This window comes from Pangasianodon hypophthalmus, chromosome 6, assembly GCF_027358585.1.
Source record: "Pangasianodon hypophthalmus isolate fPanHyp1 chromosome 6, fPanHyp1.pri, whole genome shotgun sequence".
NCBI lineage: Eukaryota > Metazoa > Chordata > Actinopteri > Siluriformes > Pangasiidae > Pangasianodon > Pangasianodon hypophthalmus.
Window position 1 is genome coordinate 21,187,428 of NC_069715.1, and position 20,864 is coordinate 21,208,291.

Consider the following 20,864-nt stretch of genomic DNA (forward strand, 5'->3'; position numbering starts at 1 on the left):
TCAGATGTGTAACTTGCTTCAGGTGTCAGAGCCAGATGAAAATCATTGAGAGCAGCAATTTTTTTTTCCTCAAAAAACTATTTTGTGAGTGTAATGAGTGTAAATGTTGACTGGTGTTTACCAGCATATTTTCTGTTAGTTTCTCTGTGTTTCACTAAATCACTTTATTGAACATTGGATTGTCTTGGTTATTATTTTGATATTGCAAGAGGCCAAAATATTCATAAACCAAGTCATTGATTATTATTTCTAAATAAAGGTTTTAATAATTTTAACTTATTTGAAAGTGTGTAATTTTAAAGTTATAATATATATATATATATATATATATATATATATATATATATATATATATATATATATATATATATAGCCTGCTTTGTATTTCTACTGCTTCCTGTATAAACCAGACCCATGTCCCCTACAGCAGTATGACTCATTATTAATGGCTTTAAAAGATGAAATGTATGCATATAATGCAGCATCTGGGGAAATTGTATTCATGTAAATCAGTAATAATGTGCTGCCTTTTTTTAGATAGGTGGAAATCATTCATTTATTCATTCATTCATTTACATTTACATTTATGGCATTTGGCAGACGCCCTTATCCAGAGCGACTTACAGAAGTGCTTTAAAGTCTCTGTAAATACATCATCATACTGGTTCTCTAGGTCAGGGACTAAGAGTACTATCAGTATAAAAATGCTGTTTAGGAAGTTAGTATAGTATGAAAACCCCCCCACAAGACAAGGATTTTTTAAAGTACTTTTTGAAGAAGTAGGTCTTTAGTTATCATTTGAAGACAGCTAGTGACTCAGCTGTTCAGTGATCTAGGGGAAATTCTTTCCACCACCCAGGCATCAGAGCAGAAAAGAGCCTTGATGCATGCCTTCTTGTACGGTGAGACAAAGTGGGTACAACCGAGCAGTGATAGAGGATTGGAGGGAGTATGGTGCAGTGCAGGGTGTGATAAGTGCCTTAAGGTAAGTAGGTGTTGGTCCATTTTTGGCTTTGTAAGCAAGCATCAGTGTTTTAACTCTGATGCAGGCAGCTACAGGACGCCAGTGGAGAGAGTCTAGCAATGGGGTTGTGTGGGAGAACTTGAGAAAGTTGAAAAAAGGTCTTTCACATTGTTCTTTCACATTGTTCCTTGCAGAGGTCAAGTGGTGCACAGAGGCAGACATGCCAGTAGCAAGTTGTAATAGTCCAGTCTCAAAATAACAAGGAACTGAACAAGCACCTGAGTGGCTTCTGTGGATAGAAATGGATGAACTCTTCTGATGTTGTAAAGGAGAAGTTTGCCAGTTTAGTAGTGTGAGGCAAGAAGGACAGTTGATTGTCCATGGTTACCCCAAGGTTGCATGCAGTGACAGATGGAGAGATCTGTGAGTTGTCCAGGGAGATCATAAGATCTTGACATAGGGATGCATCTCCAGTGATAAACAGCAGCTCATCTTTGCTGGGATTTCAGCTGATGAGCTGCCATGCATTATGAGATGCCTGCCAGACATTCTGAAATCCATGCAGAAACATGAGTGTTTGAGGGAGGAAAGGAGAAGATAAGTTGAATGTCATCAGCATACCAGTGGTGTGAAAACCCATGTGAGGATGGGACCTCACAAACAGAGTGGGTAAAGTGGAAGAACAGCTCTCATACTGGACTTCTCTCTAATTTTGGCTACAACATTGGCTTTGTATCACGTTCATGAAAACCACAAACCAGATTATAGACAAAACACACCCTTGATGGAATCTGACAGCTATTGTAAATGCTTTCAGCCTAATGCCAAAAATGTGGACGCAAATGTTGCTGCACTCAGACAGACACTGGAATACATGATGTAGTGACCTACCTCAGACTAACTCCCACAACAAATATAGAAGCACTATATCTCTCAAGAAAAGCACTGCATTCTCTTGAATCTTGGGTCCAATTACTGGAATCTCCTATCAAGAACCATGGCATAGACTTTTCCTGGGAGACTATGGTGTGCCATCCCCGATAATTGGAACATGTGATCTGGTTCTCTTTCTTAAAACTAGGGATCATCCCAGTTTGCCGGTCCAAAGGTAGTGCCCCATACCTCAATGCAACATTGAAGAGGAATATTAACCGCACAACCTTGCCCAGTGTCTTCAACATCTCTGGCCAAATTGTATACATCCTTGCACACTTGCCCCAGTTAAGGTTTGTCACCACCATAGTAACGTCTACCACAGAGATGAACTTGAAGAGATCCAGATATTTCATGCATTACCTCCTGCAAAGGATCTACTGGGATAAGGAGTTCCTCAAAATGCTCCACCCACCACTCAACAGTGTTCCCAGTGGAGCTCAGCAGAGCTTGTGCATGGTCTCCCGAGGTACCAAACAGTTTGCCAGCACTTCTTTGAGGCTACCTAAAAGTCTCTCCAAACTTCTCCCATGTGCAAGCTTTCGCTTCTGCAGCTGCTTTGGCTGCATACTTTCTGGGTCTCCTGTTGAATAGGAGAACCTTTACAGCTTCTGTCACTACTGATATCCTTCAGCCTATCTTCGGATTACTGTCATGAATGGCAATGGCAATGGCAAAATTTGTCTATGAACAAAGTTTCTGTCAGCTGTTACTGAACAATCTGGAAGGTTCTCCAGGGTTTATCAGGTAAGATTGGCCAATACCCTGCCCCGCGCTTTACCTGAGTGTTAAAAACTTATGGCCTCACATGTGATGATACAAACATATAATCCATCATTGGCCTTTGGCCCAAGGTGCTCTGGTACCAAGGACCCCTATGCGCAACTTGTCTTTGAACAAAGTATTTCTTATTGACAATCTGTGGCTTGTGCAGAAGTCTACTACCATTTCACTGCGGAAGGCTGTTCCTCCAAAACATAACCCCTCCAGGTATCTCCATCATTCCCATCATGACTCCCAGCATTGAATCCCCCCCAATACTACTCTGGAGTTAATATCATTTATGCTTTAAAGCACCTGCTCCACCTTCACCAAGAAGGCTGAATACTCTGACCTGCTATTTGGTGCATATGGACAAACAGCCAGTTTTTCTACCTGAGACTCAAAATCTCATTGGGGTGACCACTTGTTCACTGGGAAAAACTGGTACGTATCCCTAGAGCTGCCTGCAGCCTATCCCCTGTGGGAACTCTGGAGTAGAAGAGAGATCATTCCCTATCAAGGAGCATGGTACTGGAGTCTACGCTGTATGTGGATGTAAGGCTGACTATATCTAGTCCATATTTTTCCATCTCATGCAGTCAGGCTCTTTGCCCAGTAGCAAAGTGACATTCCTCAATCTCAAAGCAAATGCAATGGTTCATCTACTACTGTCCATCACATGCCTGCCACCCATCTGGCATTGCAACTGACATATTTTGTAGCTGGCATGCACACGGAATGACTCCACATTGACATTTTGGCCTGAGCCCAGCTGGGTTGTGTGGATGGCCTGGTATCCAGGCCTCTCAGACACCATACCCAGGCATGGCTCCAGGCTCCAGGTGTGGGTCTCAGTGACTGTAATCAGACAGGGTACACTTAGCCTTATGCTGCATTCAAGATGAAGTTGCAAATTGTAATCCCCTCATCTACAACTGGAAAAAGCCCCCTCAACTTGAAATTTCAACTCGTCAACCTAGGGTGGTCTTTTAAACTACCAGTTCCTTCCCTATTTACAGAGTGACATCGAATCAACATGGCCGTGCACACTGTGAACAGTGTCAAGAACCCCTTCTCTACTTTTAAATTAGCTTATATCAGTATTGGCTTTGGATCAGTTAATAGACAGACACAGCACTTGGTTATCTATAACATTGATCATACTAATTCCTGTTTTGAAAAGGTAATCATCAGCGTTAGAGTTATCATCAACTTTAGCCAACTTTTTGCTATTGTCCTCTGGCGAGCCTGTTGCTAACACTACTATTGTCCACTGTACTACAGTTTAAGCCCGAAATGTTGCATGAATGCTCTGACAGAGAGAACAAAAGACATGCTTTCATGGAGGCATCCATGTTTTTTTTCCACTTTGCACATCAAACTTCCTGAGGTGGGAAATGACATTATTACACCTTGCAAATTACAACTTACAAGGCACCATGAATGCAATATTATTTTGTATCTTCACTCAGATCTGTTCACCAAGCCCTACTGGGAGCCTTTAGCTCCCAGGACATAGCCCTGTGGTTCACTGAAGTACATTATTATTATTATTATTATTATTATTATTATTGGGCCATATTCAGATCAGGCTACATAAGTACAAAGGTTACATCAGTATTTACACCAAGAAAGTTACTTGTATTCAAAATCAGGTTACTTGGCTGGTACAGCTGATTTTCATTTGGATGATTAAAATTACCTGAATGTAGTTTCCACTTGCTTTTCAAATGGCATACAATGTAATGTTAAAAACAAGGACAATTTAAGTACAAGAAGATAGATAAATACTTATATGATGAGGGCAGTTACTGTCTGTGTGGAGTTTCGTATTTCTCCCCATATTCACATAGGTTTCTTTGCATTCTCCAGTTTCTCTCACTGTCCAAAAACATGCAGGTAGGTGAATTTGCTAAGCTAAATTCCCCCGAGGTGTTAATGAGTGTGTGAATGGCCTTTCCACCAGTGTTTCCGGGATAAACTCCAATGCTGACAAGGATAAAGTGGTTACTGATGATAAATAAACTGATACAATGATATATGAATGAGAATGGCAAGCATTCAAATAAACATCTAATGAGTCTAATATATTACCATTGTATTGATGCATGCATAGTCCTAGTGTAATTATCACATTAATCACTGCAAAATTGGTTTACTTTAACAATATGTTATCATTATTCCACAGTTTATAAAATAGCACTTGCAGTACATCCTATTATTTTGCATTTAATTTAAACACAAATTGTCAAATCAAGGTCATGGAATCATAATGTCTCTGTGGGATGTAGGCTATTTTATCATGCTTTTAATTCACTATTTTGATTTGTCAAATTAATTACATAATGGCAAATTTTGGGTTAATTCAGTGTGTCCTCCTATTAAGGAAACTGGCCCATGGTTTAAAGGAGAAGCTGATTGAGCACTTATTTGCTCACAGTTCACTTTAAGTTAGTGTTGTTCATAATTTAATTAATAAAAAATCAAGATAAGCAGTGTCTCTGGTTAAGATGCTGTCTCCTCTGATGTACATGAAAAAAATTCTGGACTTTTTTGGGAACTTCATGTGCACTTCCTTGATGGCATGTGAAGCCACTGCATCCTTCCAAACTGCTGTTTAGCCACAAATGATTGTAGCGTGGCCACCACTTTTAGAAAATCCTTCCAACCAATGATTACAAGTTTGAAGAACATGTACTTAAAATAAAAAAAAAAAAATAAACACAGTTTATGATTTAGACTTTTGGTCCAATAGTGCTTAATTCTCTCCAATTTCCTCTGTTCACTCCCTTTATCTGTCACTCCCATTGAGAGGAGAGCTTAGCGTCACTGCGTACGTAGTCTCTCTCTCTCTCTCTCTCTCTCTCTCTCTCTCTCTCTCTCTCTTTCTCACCATATGGCTCACTCCCCCCCTCCTTCTCCTTGCCTCTCTGTTTCTCTCCATCTGTTTTTACCTCACACTGTTCTCGGATGCTGCAGCAGAGAGAAACTGGGTCTCTGTGCTGAGCTCACTATCATGGAAAACAGACTGAACAAAGAGATTGAGTGGGGAAAAGAGAGAGAAGAAGAGGAGGAGCAAGAAGAGAAAAAAATTACCGATCATTTTGGAGCATAAATGGATCACAGGAGCATGTCTGAAAGAGAAGAGGAGGATAAATAATCCTCCCACATCCTCCACTCTCCATCACGCACATCACAGGCCTCTCCCGCCTTTCCCTCACTGTTTTCATCTCCGGAATCCATCAGAGAAACGACTGAATTCAGCCTCTACATGATCTTCCTTTTCCTTTTCTCCCTACTGTGCTATGGATCCTCATCTGTCCGTTTTCCACTGCTCCTGCAGACGACTGACTTTAACTCCATGCTAGGTTTGCTGAGGGTTCTGATTTCGCATCTAACCCGTGGACTTTCTGGTGTGTGTATGTGTGTGTTAATACATGCTACTGTGATAGTATATGTGTACGTGTGCTTATACTGTATGTGCTTCTGGGATTGTGTGTGTGGAGGTATGTTTGTACATGCTTCCGGGATACTGGGATTGTGTATGTGTGTGTGTGTGAGTGTGTGTGTGTGTGTGTGTGTGTTACAGCTGTGTGCTTATACTATATATGCTTCTGGGATGGTATGTGTATCACTTCCTTTAAATCTGTTTGTGAGATGTGTGTGTTTGTGGGATGGGTGTGTGTATTTTATAGTAATCTGTCTGTTTATTTTGTATGTTTCTATTTTAGCAACAGTAGTAGTATTTGTAATAGTAATGTTAGTTTTAGGGACAGACTTAATAAATGATATTAATAAATACACAGTGCACTTTGGTTAACATCACTGAACCCATGAATATACATTATATGACCAAAAGTATGTGGACACGTGACCATCACACCCATATGTGGGTTTTCCCCAAGCTGTTGCCACAAAGTTGGAAGCACACAATTGTACAGGATGTCTTTGAATTTCCCTTCACTAGAAGTAGGGGGTTGAGCCCAAACGTGTTCCAGCTTTACAAGGCCCCTGTGCACAAAGCGAGGTCCATGAGGACATGGTTTGCTAAGGTTGGAGTTGAAGAACTTGAGTGGCCTGCACAGAGCCCTGACCTCAACCCCACTCAACACTTAAACTGCACTCAGCTTGGTTATGCTAGAAGTACACAGGGGCTTGATTCTGGAGTCAAGACAAGGAAAACTGAAATGTTGTATAATGCAATAGTCATGCTCTTCTCTGTAAACATATCCGCTAATATGTCATCTCATTTTCTAAATTAATCTGGCTTGGTTAACTGAGTTTCTGAGCGTTTTAGGCTTGTTTTCAGTTTGTTTGAGGTGTCTGCTGTTGTTGCCTCACTAGTACTGCTAATGCTAAGCCTTTTCTGGTCTGCACAAAGCCACTGTTACTGCTGTGCAGGTGAGCCTTCTTAGGCCTTTGTCAGTGTTTTTTCTCTTGATTTTAGCTCTGTTAATAATTGCTTTGTGTCTGCTACAATTCACACTGATGTATTAAATTCAACTGGTGAGGAATTCGGCAATCCGACTTGCTACTCTGAATTGAGAGGAGACAATTATGGTGGTTTGGGCACCTTACAAGGATTCCCCCGGTCGGTATAGCTGTAACTGCAGACCCGGAACCCACCGGAGTGATTATATCTCACAGTTGGCTTGGGAAAATCTAGAGAGCCCCCAGGTGGAGCTGGAATCTGTGCTCTTGGGTATAGAGAAGTCTGAAGAGACACTGTGGCCCCCACTGTGACCCCCATCAAGAAAAGTGGAAGAAAAATGAATAAATAAATGACCCAGCGTTAGAATATTATGTATTTGTCAATGTATTTTTTTGGTTAAAAATCGTATGGCAAAAACTTCTCCATCTAAAGACATAATATTTGAGTGACTTGACATCAGATTAATACTGAAAAGGAAGTGAAATTCACCCTATATACACACACATTTAAGAATGTAAAAATAACTTGTCTGCTTTTTCAAATTTCAGTTTGGAGGCATTATATTTATAGTTTTCATTTTTGTTAATGATAACCATGGTTACAGCTAGATAACAGAATGCTAGGAAAGATGCTAATGGAGTGTGTGTGTGTGTGTGTGTGTGTGTGTGTGTGTTTGATATGGTTGAATGAGTGCAGGGAGTATGCGATTCCTTAAAGTCATACAATTGTTTAACATAATATTTTACAAATTAAAAGCCTTAATAATGATTAAATTATATTCTCATTAATTCAAATTTACATGGTCTTATATTTTAAGGTTTTTATTTCTTAATTCATTTTAATATAATTGAATCTGCACCTTTTTTTTTACTAATCAATGTTGTGTTAAACAGGCTAACATTACCTACCTGGTGTGAGATAACACCCAGGGACACATCAATATGGAGAATAGACATAAATTCATTCAGCAGTGACTGTTAATATTCTTGTTTAAACCTGTGTCTGCCAATGACTCAATATCACTGCAGACTTTTTTACTCTCTAAATACTCTAGGGGTGTTCTTGTGAATTCTGTAATAGCATATGTATGTGTGTTACAGCTGGGTGACTGGGTGATGGAGAAGATGCTAATGGCACGTGACTCAACCTGTGATGACACTCAGCAACTCCATAAGAAATGGCTGAAGCACCAAACGTTCATGGCTGAACTCACACAGAACAAAGAGTGGCTCGACAAAATTCAGAAGGTGAGGACTGTGTGTGTGTGTGTGTGTGTGTGTGTGTGTGTGTGTGTGTGTGTGTGCAAATGTGGGTGATTCTGCTAAAAAAAAGCGATAGAATGTTATAAAATTGGTTCCAGTTCAAATTGACATAACACAGAGGGTAAATATATCTCTTAAATCTTTGTGAATGAATGCTGTACACTTTGATAGACTCCAACAAATGATAGACCCACAATCACTTATATACAATGAAGAGTATATATGAAGAGTATATACAACCAACTCTCTGCAGGAACAGAATTGTTAGATCTATTCAAAGCTCAGGATGCTTTGAAAATTTTCAGCTAGTGTGACTAAAACACTTTGTTAATATTTGGTGGCATTGCCTTTTAATTGCTTAACCTGAATCAGATGCTTGGTTCAAGTTCAATACCTTGTTTTGGCCCAGATCTAAAATTCTATGCAAAGCTTTGCTTATAGCTGCTTATGGCCCACAATACCCTTACAGTTATGTTATGTGCATACATTCAAGCATATTTGACCCAAAATTGTCAGCTATATGGGTTCCTGCTTTTCTGACCCAGTATCTCTTTCTCTTTGCTCCCTTCCTGCTTTGTAAACCAGTTACCAGAAATAGAGCAGTACTGGATTGTTAGCTCTGAGTCTCTCAGCCTGCTCTACTTTACACTCTGTTTCACCTTCTCTCAGTTTTAATTACAGAAACAGCTATACAAGATGAAATTAGTGTAACATACTGTCACAGTAGGCTAACTTACTGTACTACAGGCGCATAGCCAACCTACTAATGTTAATTTATCTAACACTGTTGCTAGTTAAAACTCATATGATGGCGCTGCAGATTCGTTCTCCATAGTCTATTTCTGTACAGGAAGTGTGAAACCCCTCCTAATGACCTATAATGAGTGATGATCACAGTTTGATATGAATATTTTGGCTTCGTCCCAAGTGGGTGTATGCAAGCTGTGTGTATTGTCTATATGTGTGTGTGTGTGTATACATGTGTGTGTGTATGTGTGTGTGGTTGGTTGGGTGGGGTGTTTGGGGTTGGGGGGTCATCAGTTGCCAGGCAACACTCTCTCCCCCCTGAAGGGCATTTTTTAGGTTCTGCTCTGTTTAGGAGGTCAACAGGAAGTGATGTAAGTGTTGTATCTGTTTAAAAAGAAGCAGAGGAATGTGTGGCTGTATTTTTTTTCTAGCAGTGTGTTCCAAAACACATCATGTTCACTACAGAAAATACTTCATTCTCTTCCATGTCGCTCACTTTTCCTTTATTCATTCTCTTTCTCTCTCTTCTTTCTCTCTATGTCTCTTTCTCTCTCTCTCACTCTTTCTCAACCTCTCTTTCTTATTTCTTGAACTCTCTTATTTGTTCTCTGTGTAAGTCCATTTACTTTGCCTTCCTTTCTATTTGTCTATCTCTTTCACCCTCTCTCCACCCACTCCTTTTACACACTCTCAGTCTATGTGTGTCTATGTGTGTGTAAAGAGAGAGGGAAAAACAGAGAGGGAGTGTTATGTAAAGGTTCCCTGAATTACACACTGCATTCCAATATGAAAGAAGCTAATAGGCAATATTCTTTGCATGCTCCTGAATTAAAGGCTTACCCATTTGGATGGCAGCTGAACTCAGAAGTCCTTTACTTTTCCCATACTTAAAGGTGGGATCAAATGTTAGGGCACCTTCTCAGTGCAGGGAATCCCATAAATCTGTTCACTGGACCAGAGTTTCAGCAACCATGATGGCCCAAACTGTCACCACATTACAGTTTGATACGTTTATAAGTTTGATACAAGTATAAGAATTGCTAACAGTCAAATTTGTATTCATAATTGTGTTTTAAATTGGAAGAAGTCATTTTGTGCTAATAAATAGCTGGCTAAAAGAACTTCCTAGCTTCTAGCCAGGCTAATCAGCAAACTAATTTAGGGCAATTTGGCAGAATTTTGGAGAACTAGTGCTATTTAGCCTTGATCATGCAATTCCTGGCAACTTGTTCATAACCTAGCCTATTCTTTCATTTTCATATATAGAGTCATATATATATATATATATATATATATGTATATACATATGGAGTCCATAGAGAACAGAAATCAGTTTAATGTGCATTGTAAAGAGGGCTCAAGTTGTGGGGGGATGCGAGACAATATCGTCTCCCTGGTTTAAAAAAATACAATTAAATCTATTAGAATTATAACTATGTAGTGAAAGATATTGTTACATTAGATATGGTCCTGAATGTAATCAAACATGTATTTTTTTATGCACTTGATTTTCCAAATCAGCATTCAGTCTATTTAGTGCCAAAGCTGACACAAACTCTTCAATAAGCTACTTTCATCACATGGCTTGGTGTTTGGTCTGGGAATCTGCTGAAGCTGGGTTTTGTAGTTTGTTTTATTATATTGCATTATATTGCTTCTCAGCAGTGCTAGCACATCATCCAGGTATTAATAATGCACTACATTTTGCTGAGCTAACAAGTGTAAATATCCTAACACCCTGAAAGTAGACTACAAAATTTTAGACACAGCTCTAGTTTTATTCTCTAATCTCCCCTTCCCCCACACCTCTCTATCCTCTCTTTCTCTTTCTTTTTTCTCAGGAAGGTGAGCGGCTGATGGCGGAGAAACCAGAGCTGAGTTCCATGATTCAGCAGAAGCTCGGTGAGATTCGTGAGTGTTGGCTGGAGCTGGAAAACCTGACGCAGGTCAAAGCGCTGCAGCTGTTTGAGAACGACCGTGCACAGCAGATCGCTCAAAACTACTCTCGACTGAATGAGCGTGTGCAGCAGCTGGAGATGCAGCTAAGCCACTGCGACCACGGCCACGACCTCACCTCCGTCAACAAGCAGCTCAAAAAGCTCCAGGTCTCATTTCAGCACTGACAGCTTACATGCTGTTATCATTCCCTTTTAATTAACATCAGCATGGATTTCACTTTAACATACTTTATTAGCACTTTATTAACATTAGGATTTTGTTTTAACTAGGGCTGCAACAGCTAATAGACAAAATCAATAAAAATCAACGATCGATTGATAATAAATATAGCTTATTATATACTAATATACTGTAGTTATTCATATAGACTAATATCACATTTAATGGAAAAGGCAGAGCGTAATTCTGACTCTTTACATTAAAATATGCAGTTGGCATCATGACAACACATAAGTTCACATTTGTATTCAAATTGTAGTCAATTGTAGTCAATTCATATTTTAGTCATTCGTAATATTTCAATTTGTTGGAATGGGACAAACTGTGGAAGTGCAATATCCCTGGTTAAACCATGCTTATTAACCGCTGTGCATTGAGGTGTTCAACTTTATCTGGTTTTCTTAGCCGTATCATACATTTATGATTATATTTATTGATTTTCCAGCCCAATCAGAAAGCATTATCTCCTGCTACTTTGGCCAACAATTTGATAGTTTTTATAAAAAAATAAATGGAAAATGAATGATTAGATTGTTTGGAATGCCATTACCTTGTCTTATTGAGCTGTTATTTAGTTAAGAGTTTTATAGTAGTATTAGTTGATTGAAATGCTGCACAGAAATATTTTTAAATACATATTTTTGGTATTTAAATGATTCCAACAATTCGGTTAATCAAAAAAAAAAAGGTAGATTAATTGATCAAAATAATCATTTGTTGCAGGCCTAGTTTCAACAACAATCCTTCTTTTTCTTTAATTTCTAATTTCTTTTTGTAATGAATTTTAATTTCTCACTAGTTTTAATCTGATGTATAGCTTCCTATGAGTTTATGATGTAAATTAAATTGATATGGCTGGTTGTTGGTTTTTCTCTGACAGCATGGCGCTGCTTTACAGCTGATCTGAGTTCAGTTTGAGTTTCATTCCTCCATCCACATCCATCCATCAATCAATCCATTGGCGGTACTGTAGCATCTCTGATTTTCTGTTCTGTTCTTTTTCTCACCTCTCTTTCTTTCACCACTCTTTTCTTTGTTTCTTTTATATCTTTTAGTTCTTTTCTTTCCCGTTTTTTTTAGTTTTCTTTTTGACAGTTCTAGTTAGGTCTACCTTATACCTCCAGTGCATATATCCGCTTAAAATTTACACACATAATGTCTTGACCTTGTACTTGTAAATGTATAAAAACGTGTGTATTCATAAGCATAAGTCCTTCCTGAGTTATTTGGCTGTATGTCTGGGGTTGTTGTCTTGATGAAAAATCCATCTTCTCTCCAGATTTAGTTTCTTAGCTGATGAGATTAAATTCTCCTTTAATATATTCCTGTACATCTTTCCATTCATGTTTCCTTCAATGACATCTAATTGAAGTTACCAGTACCATTTGCAGAGAAGCAGCCCTATATCATAATGCTCCCACCTCTGTACTTCACTGTGGGTATGGTGTTCTTGGGACCATACGCGCAATCCTTCTTTCTCCAAACATGACATGAAGAAATTTTGCCAGAGTGTTTTATTTGTGTTTCATCTGACCAGAGTATATTGTTCCAAAAGAGGTCTGATTTGTCTAAATGCTTTTAGTCGCACATCCTTGTGCTTCTGTTTTTAGAGGAGTTTAGCATGGGGTGTAGGAACGTAGATGGTTGCAGTGCAGTTTATTGCTTATTGTTCTCTGTGTATCTGCTGTTCCTGCTGCTTTCAGGTCGTTCTGCAACTCTTTTCAAGTGACTGCTAGCTTTTCTCTTTCCTTCCTTATCATTAGTTTGTGAATGAGTTGTGATATCTTGCATAGCGCACCTGTCCAGGGATGATCAGTTGTGGTTCAGTGGACTTTCCACCTGCATATTATTGAACCACTTGTACAGGAATGTCTAAGGTATGACAGGAATGTCTAAGGTTTTTGCTATGGCTCCGTAGCTTTTTTTCACTTGATTGTTGTTTAATAATGTTTCTAATGTTTCTGTTGTTTAATAATTGTCTCTAAGAACTTCAGGAAGCGTCTTCACCTTCACTGTGACTGCTACTTGTTGCGTGACATCTTCCCATCTACTTTATTTCAAAATAATAGCTAAGAAACAGAAAAAGTTTACATACATTTTGATAGTATTTGGTGGCATTACCTCTTGCTCAAACACACTTCTTCACTTCAGTACACAAATTTTCTATGGGTTTCAAGTAAAGGCTTGCATTGGCCACTCCAATACTTTCACAATGTTGTTTTTAAGTTTGAAGGCATGCCCTAGGATCATTATCCTGCTGGAAGACTCAGTTGAGACTAAGTTTTAACATTCTGGGTGATGTCTTAAGGTTTTTCTTCAGTATTTCTAGGTAATCTTCCTTCCTCATGATGCCACCTCATGGTGCATCAGTCCATTCTCCAGCAAAGCACCCCCGCAACATGATGCTGACTACACCATGCTTCACAGTGGGGATGGTGTTCTTTGGATTAAAAGCCTCACCCTTAATGTGGCTGGTTGTTTTTTTTTTCCTGGCAGCATGGCACTGCTTTACAGCTGATCTGAGTTCAATTTGAGTTTCATTCCTTCATCCACATCCATTCGTCATTCAAAAAGGCACTGGCTTTAAAGCAAGACCCTTTTACAACCACATCGCATTTTTATAAGTACAAAAGACATTATATGTGTAAATTTTAAGTGGATTTATGCACTAGACATATATTAAATAACAAAAACAAAAGTATCCAAATACTCATTTCCCTTCACTGTAAGCTACCAAACCCTGGTGGATGAGGGCCTACAGCATTTTTTGCATTGATTGCAATTGGAGGAAAGCATTAACAGGCCTATTCTGTATACATGAGCCAACATGATTGGCTGGTCTTGGTCTGATTGACAGGAGAAAGAATAAAGCAGTCCTTGAAATCCAGAGAGCAGGACAATTCTGCTCTCTTGGAATCAGTAGGACATAAGCCTTTCAGCTGCACAACTCGCAATCCCTTACTTTTCCCTTTTATTTATTTATTTTTTCAGTTTTCTCTTTCATATATAACTTTCATAGATACTTTGTCATTTTCTCTTTCTTTATTTTGTTCCTACCTGGCATCTTTTTCTTTCTTTCTTTCTTTCTTTCTTTCTTTCTTTCTTTGCTATCTTAGCATTAGCATCTTGTTTGCACTAGCTTGTTTTTCACTTTAATGGGTTGTTACTATTAGCATTATATTAGCCTTAGCCAAGGGAGAAAAAAACTGTATTACTTATGCTATCTCCCTCTCTTTCTCTCTCAGATGATGGAGCGACAAATGGAGGAGTGGTGTAATGAAGTGTGTGATCTGCAAATGCAGTCCTCCTCTCTCCCCGAGGAGTATGTGATGACAGACGCAGTGACCGAGCGTCAGGCTGAAGTGGAGGCGAGGATCGTACGTCTCATCGAGCCTCTGAAGGAGAGACGAAGAATCCTGCTTGCCTCCAAAGAGGTGCACCAAGTGCGCCGTGACCTGCAGGACGAAATTGTGAGTTTGCAAGAGACTTTTAAACAAGTTTCTCAAAATGAGATGTTCTGTTCTATGTTCTGCTTTGACGCACAGTTAGTATACACACAGCTAATGTGTGTGTATAATGTGGAGAGTGTGTATTTGCAGATAGCAAGGTAGGTTATTGTGTGTGTGTCTATGTTTTCCAGAAAGCCTGTTTCTTGATGCACTTTTATTTTATTTGTGTTAAATGGCAATCTTTTCCCTTTCCCTGCCTATTAGCATATTTGTTTTAGGATTTTATTAATATTATTAACATGTTTCGGTTGTCCTCTCATTAGCATATTGTATGCACAAATTTATTTTTCACTTTAGTGAGTTTGTTAACATGAGCATTATAAAGAAAATTCTGCTCACTCCTTCACTGCCACATTTAGCTTAGTATGAAGGAAAAGGGGGAAAAAATGGTCAGGGCTGGTAACAAATGACCCCATACTGACCTGAGGTGCAGTGGTTGGAAACCTCTAGGACACCAAACAGGACAAAGTCACAATGGTCTAAATCCCAGTGAGAAATCCTGTGCAGTTAAAACAAGCTCTATGTAAACTCCAGGCTGCATTATTTAGCCAGTTTGCCACAGTGGAGTGTGTTTAGATTAATGTGTTACTCGCTACACAGGATCAGATTTACAGCCCAGTACAAGCAATGATGATGATGATGATGATGATGACCATTCAATAAGTAAGGAATAAAACACAACAAGGCATCCAAGTGGACTATTTTCCTATAACAGCACAGTCAGAAAATATTTATTTCCTCTTATACTATAGTGATATGCCAAAGATTACACATTTTAATTTATTAATAAAAGACATGTCATGCTCTTTAACTGTTTATGGTTACATTTGATGTGAAATGTCTGTGAGACAAGTTAGTTCCTGTTATAGCTTGTGTTATAGTAGCCATAAACAGACGTTCCCTTACTCGCCTCTCTTATTTCTCTCTATTAAAGTTAATAAAAGAAAACAATTAATGCAATCTCATGAAACCACAAACAGAAACTGCAATCCTGAAGAAAACTTTCTGAAGGTTACAAATCGTTAACACTGGACACTCCTTCCGTAAATGCTAAATCAAGTTCAAGTTCAAGTTCAAGTGGAGTTTATTCTCATTTCAGCCATATACAAGTACATAGTGAAATGAAACAGGACCAAGGTGCTACATAAGACGACACAGAACAACACAGTACTACAAGGGACTACATAATTTATACGTAAAGTGCACAAGTGCAAACATGTGCAGACAGCACAAGACAGTACAATGACTACAGCGCCGACCAATACACAGTTCTGTTTAAAAGTGAACCTAGTGACAATAGTGCAAATAGTACAGGAGTACAATACAAGTAGCTGAAATAATGTAAATATAAGTGTAAACATAAGAGTAGCAGCCTATGTACAGTATAATATAATGAGTATTGTAGCAGCATAAACATATGCAAAAAACTTGCAAAAAAATTGCAGGGAGATGCTCAGTTGAAATAAAATAGGAAGTAGGAAATAGAAGTAGGAAATGTAGGAAGTAGGAAATTAACATCTCCTAATAGAAATCTTCGCCATATCAACAAGTAGGTTTTTCTTTGTTATAAGAATATAACAACACATTTTTAAGGCTTGCATTAATAAGGAGTGCATTAATAAATAAAAAAAAAACAATCATTTGAATTACTGTTGGAACTTCTGTCAGAGCTGTGCTGTTATAGATAATTAATCAGCACCTTATGACTCAATAGCACTGTGGTATGAATATCAGTAAACGAATACAACAACTTGAAATAGTAACAGCTATAGGATGAATGTTGAATGTTGTAGAAATGAAGTTGATCTTTGATTTTTGGTGTCTGAAGTTTGCATCTTTAGTTTTGTGTGCATGTCACAAGGCTAATGTAACTCTTACATAATAAATGTTTAGCCTCCAATTTAACATCATGAATGTCTAAATATCAAGTTAGTATCTCTGATAATCTACTCCTTAAGTTCAGTAATGCATATAGGAATTATTTTTGTATGTGGAATATCTGATCATTTTTGTGCGTTTTCAGCTGTGGGTGCAAGAGCGCCTTCCGCTAGCTACCTTACAGGAAACTGGGAGTAGTTTACAGGCCGTGCAGCAGCTCATGAAGAAAAATCAGGTAACACTTCACATCTCTGGTCCATTTTAGGTTATACTTATAAAGAATGCACTGTTAAAGGCAGAGGCAAGGTAGTTTGCTTCATTTCCATTGTCATTACATAGGCAAATTTAAACCTAGGTGTCTTTTTGAATGGGACAGACTGTCCTTCGGGACCACAAACACTGACTGTGCTAGTCTTGAATATTGTATAGTGGTGTATCACATTAGCATATACTGTATCAGCACATTCCTAGCACAGCATGTCTGTCCCCTTCAGAGCCTGCAAAGGGAGCTGGAGAGCCACCGGGGGCATGTGGAAGAGGTGATGGAGCGAGCGAGTATGTTCTCATCGGTGCGCACGACTGAGGCGGAGTGTGTGAGCGCATTAATGGAGGATCTACACAGCCTATGGGGGACACTGTGGGCTGAGACAGAGCGTAAACAACTGCACTTAGACTCCATGTATCATGCTCAACAGTACTACAGCGACATTACAGAGGTGGAGGCGTGGCTCAGCGAACAGGAGCTGCATATGATGAATGAGGAGAAAGGAAAGGTAGCACAGGAACAATGGATGGAGACACACTGTACATACATTTCACACACAGTGCACAAATATGTTTGTATGCATTACAAATAGTGACATTTATTTCTTAAGAATAATAGTACTATTGTGTGCTAATTTGCATGTGGATTGGGATCAATTGCTCATACAAATTGGGTATGTTCTGGGTCATTTACAAAAAATAATTGTGTGAGTTTTGTCAACAGCAATATTAGGGGAGGAAACAATATGCAAATGAGATTTTTGCATGTACTAAATGTCTCTGACAGCTACAACATGTTTGGATTTCAAGGACACTAACAGAAGAGTGAACTGAACTTAAAATTCAAGTATAATTACTAGTAAAAGCAGCTAAATGGGATGATAAACTTTTCAAAATACAATACAAACTAATAGAGTGTAGACATGAGTGTGCACTATGGTAAGGTAAATCCGAACCATTCAGAGTTTCTTTTTTTTTTTTTTTTTAAATGCCTGAACATGCACATTTACCTTGTGCTGATCTAATGTTTAACCAAGTTTAGTGTGGTAATATTTAGTCATCTTTTTGAGGAACTTTCTCATTATTAAGCAAATGTAGCCACTGAGGTGTCTAAAAACCCAGTGCTGCTGCTCACTGATCTGCTACTCTTGCGCCAGTGCTATGCGCTCTACCATGTCAGTACCACTGCTATGCTGGGAATGCTGTATGAGTAACATCTGTTCTTCTTTCAGGATGAATCAAGTACTCTGCAGCTGCTGAAAAAACAGTTAGCTTTGGAGCAGACGATTGAGGATTACGCTGAAACCATCGGGCTTTTATCACAACAGTGCAGACAACTACTGGAGCTCGGCCATCCTGACAGGTGTGTGTTTGTATGGGTCACTCCTTGTTTTTTAATCTGTGTGTTTTTACGTGAATCTTGAATGTGAACAGAATAAAACCTAAATGGAACCAGAAACCTAAATAGATGCACATACAGAGATGATGTTATATAGGGTGAGATAAGCAAAGTAACTGCTCTTCTTCAGAAGAGGTGTGACCATACTGGTCAGTTGTGTACCATGAACACAACACGCAGACAGAGATGGTTAGTTAAACCCCATTAAGGGCAGTTTAGTGATGGTGTAGTGGAACAGAAAAGGTGGCAGAGACTGTGTAGACTCTGGTGTACTAGGTGCGTTGGTTGATACTGTAGAATGTAGCCGTATACCTAAAATGGGTTTGACACTCATCTTGCATCTTTTCAAACTACTGGCCATGCAATGTCAGCATGCAATACTAGCAGAGACAATTCAGTGTCCGAATGACAAAAATGCACAACCTTAATTTTTATTCCTGCCAGTATTGAGGGATTAGTATAAACATTATATCCAGCCTGGCCCTGTCTCGGGTGCATATGCATTTCTTGTGGTGGTGGGTTGGTGGTGGTGTCTTTCATGCTGCAGTAGCAGTGCATTTAGTACAATAGTGACTGAAGGGTGATCTCACATATTATTTAATGGATATTTAATGGACCAGGAGTTGATGGAAAGATGTGTATGTGTTTTTGTTCCGCAGTGAACAGATCAGTAAACGCCAATCTCAAATCGACCGGCTCTACGTGTCTTTGAAGGACTTGGTGGAAGAGCGGAAGTGCCGGTTGGAACAGCAGTACTGGCTCTTTCAACTCCACAGAGAGGTGGAAGAACTGGAACAGTGGATTGCTGAGCGAGAGATCTCAGCCAGCTCCACCGAACTCGGGCAGGACTATGAACATGTCACGGTGAGACAGCAACAACAAAAATAATATTCATCCAAATCAAATCTCGAAAAGATTCCAGCATTGGTCACTAATCCAGAAAAGTGTCAACTTATTGGCTGAAAGCAGTAGAAAAGATAAGGCATAAAGCTTAGAGGAACAATTAATTAACTCACTATCATATGTCCATAAAATCAAAGGATGCGTTCACACATGTCAGTCTATTTGGTTTGGTTTCACACTGCACATAATTAAACACAATTTACAGAAATAAACATTATAATATGGAACAAAAACAACTTACAACAACAAAAATGAGAAAAAATAGCTTTAGGTTTTCTTACAGGCTTAATGATTGGTATATCCTAACGCTGCATGATATGAACAAATATCATACTGTGATTATATCATTCCATATTATGATCTCCAAGCTTTAACATGCTTAAAAGCCTTAAAAAAAGCTTTTGGAATGTTTATTCCACCATAAGGTCATGGGTGTCATGAGTTGCTGACCAGACTATATTATTTGGCCTTGGCTGCATTACTGGTGCTCCCTCTCTGTGCGGGGGGCACTTATTTCTGGGTAGTATGCACACTCCGTTGCCTGCTTAGGATGTACTATATCCATAGCCTGATGACCCTCTGATTTATTGTGATGTGCAGGCCAGAGGCTCATAATACTGCCAGTATAGTAAATGATCGATAACTAGTGCATCCCTATATGTATTTTTTATGTTTCCTATTCTCTGGCTGTCACGTTCATGCTTCTTTCGGATACTTTCTGTCATGTCTTAAGCCCTATTAAGACTGGATTATTTTTACAAGAGGGGAAGGGGTGATGTAATTACTGGATTTTAGTCCATATTAATGCCCATGGTTTTGGATATACATGCATACATATGTACATATATACATGCATACATTCATATACCTGTATTCATATTCAGTATAAAAACACATACAGTATTTGTTATGGGCATGTGACCAACTAATGATCAAGCTCAACTTCAAAATCACTTTGCAGTAAAGATATGAGATGTACACATAGTACACATAACCTTTGGTGTAACAGCCACCCATCTCTGTGATTAATACACACATCAATTTTACTGAGTGAATTGATCATAATTACTGCAAGTGTACCCCGGTAACATTGCTAACTTAACAGCTGAATGTCTCTAAATCTTATCCCATGTGACTACTACTGAATAAGTTCTACAGAATGTACAGGCAAAAAATCTATGCAAAAGTTTGGGCACCACTAGCCAAATTACATATTTTTTGATTTTTGAAGTGAAAAGAAATAAACACAACCACTCCAAAAAAACAAATTTTTTTCTAAATTTTAATGAACATATATTTGATAAACATAAATAATAGAAAAAAAATTAAATAGTAATTATGGCATGTGTAAAGGTTTGGACCCCCTTCCACTTGTGAAGTCTTAATTCACTTATCAGGACTTATGTAGGTTATGTAGGTCAAGAATTGTCATTAGGAATAACAGTTCCAGAGCATAACATTCTCTGACTCTGACCTTTTGATAACATTCAAAGCCATCTCTCTTCTAAGCAGCTGTCTGAGGAACTGAAAATAAAGCAAATTGATGCCTACAGAGCAGAGGTTGGCTAGTAAAAGATATCAAAGTGCTTCCAGCAATTTCCACAATGTCCAAAAAGTCAGTAAGAAATGGCAG

At 38.7% G+C, this 20,864-nt stretch overlaps 1 protein-coding gene across 6 annotated transcripts in view; it reads left to right on the forward strand.

Moving 5' to 3' along the window:
• LOC113526807 (spectrin beta chain, non-erythrocytic 4) overlaps nt 1-20,864 on the forward strand; it is a 75,512-nt gene that overhangs the window by 40,309 nt on the left and 14,339 nt on the right. For 4 of the 6 annotated variants that reach the window (XR_003402807.3, XM_026914166.3, XM_026914167.3 and 1 more), the window contains 7 exons: nt 8,192-8,338; nt 10,942-11,205; nt 14,524-14,748; nt 16,811-16,900; nt 17,160-17,438; nt 18,162-18,292; nt 18,988-19,192. Coding sequence is in view for 5 of the 6 variants with exons in the window: in XM_026914166.3 (XP_026769967.3) it covers nt 8,192-8,338; nt 10,942-11,205; nt 14,524-14,748; nt 16,811-16,900; nt 17,160-17,438; nt 18,162-18,292; nt 18,988-19,192 (1,341 nt within the window). In the remaining variant the exon portion in view is untranslated. Of the gene's footprint in view, nt 1-5,544; nt 6,073-8,191; nt 8,339-10,941; nt 11,206-14,523; nt 14,749-16,810; nt 16,901-17,159; nt 17,439-18,161; nt 18,293-18,987; nt 19,193-20,864 lie in introns of those variants that run through there. The other 2 variants (XM_026914169.3, XM_026914170.3) reach the window with 2 other exon arrangements.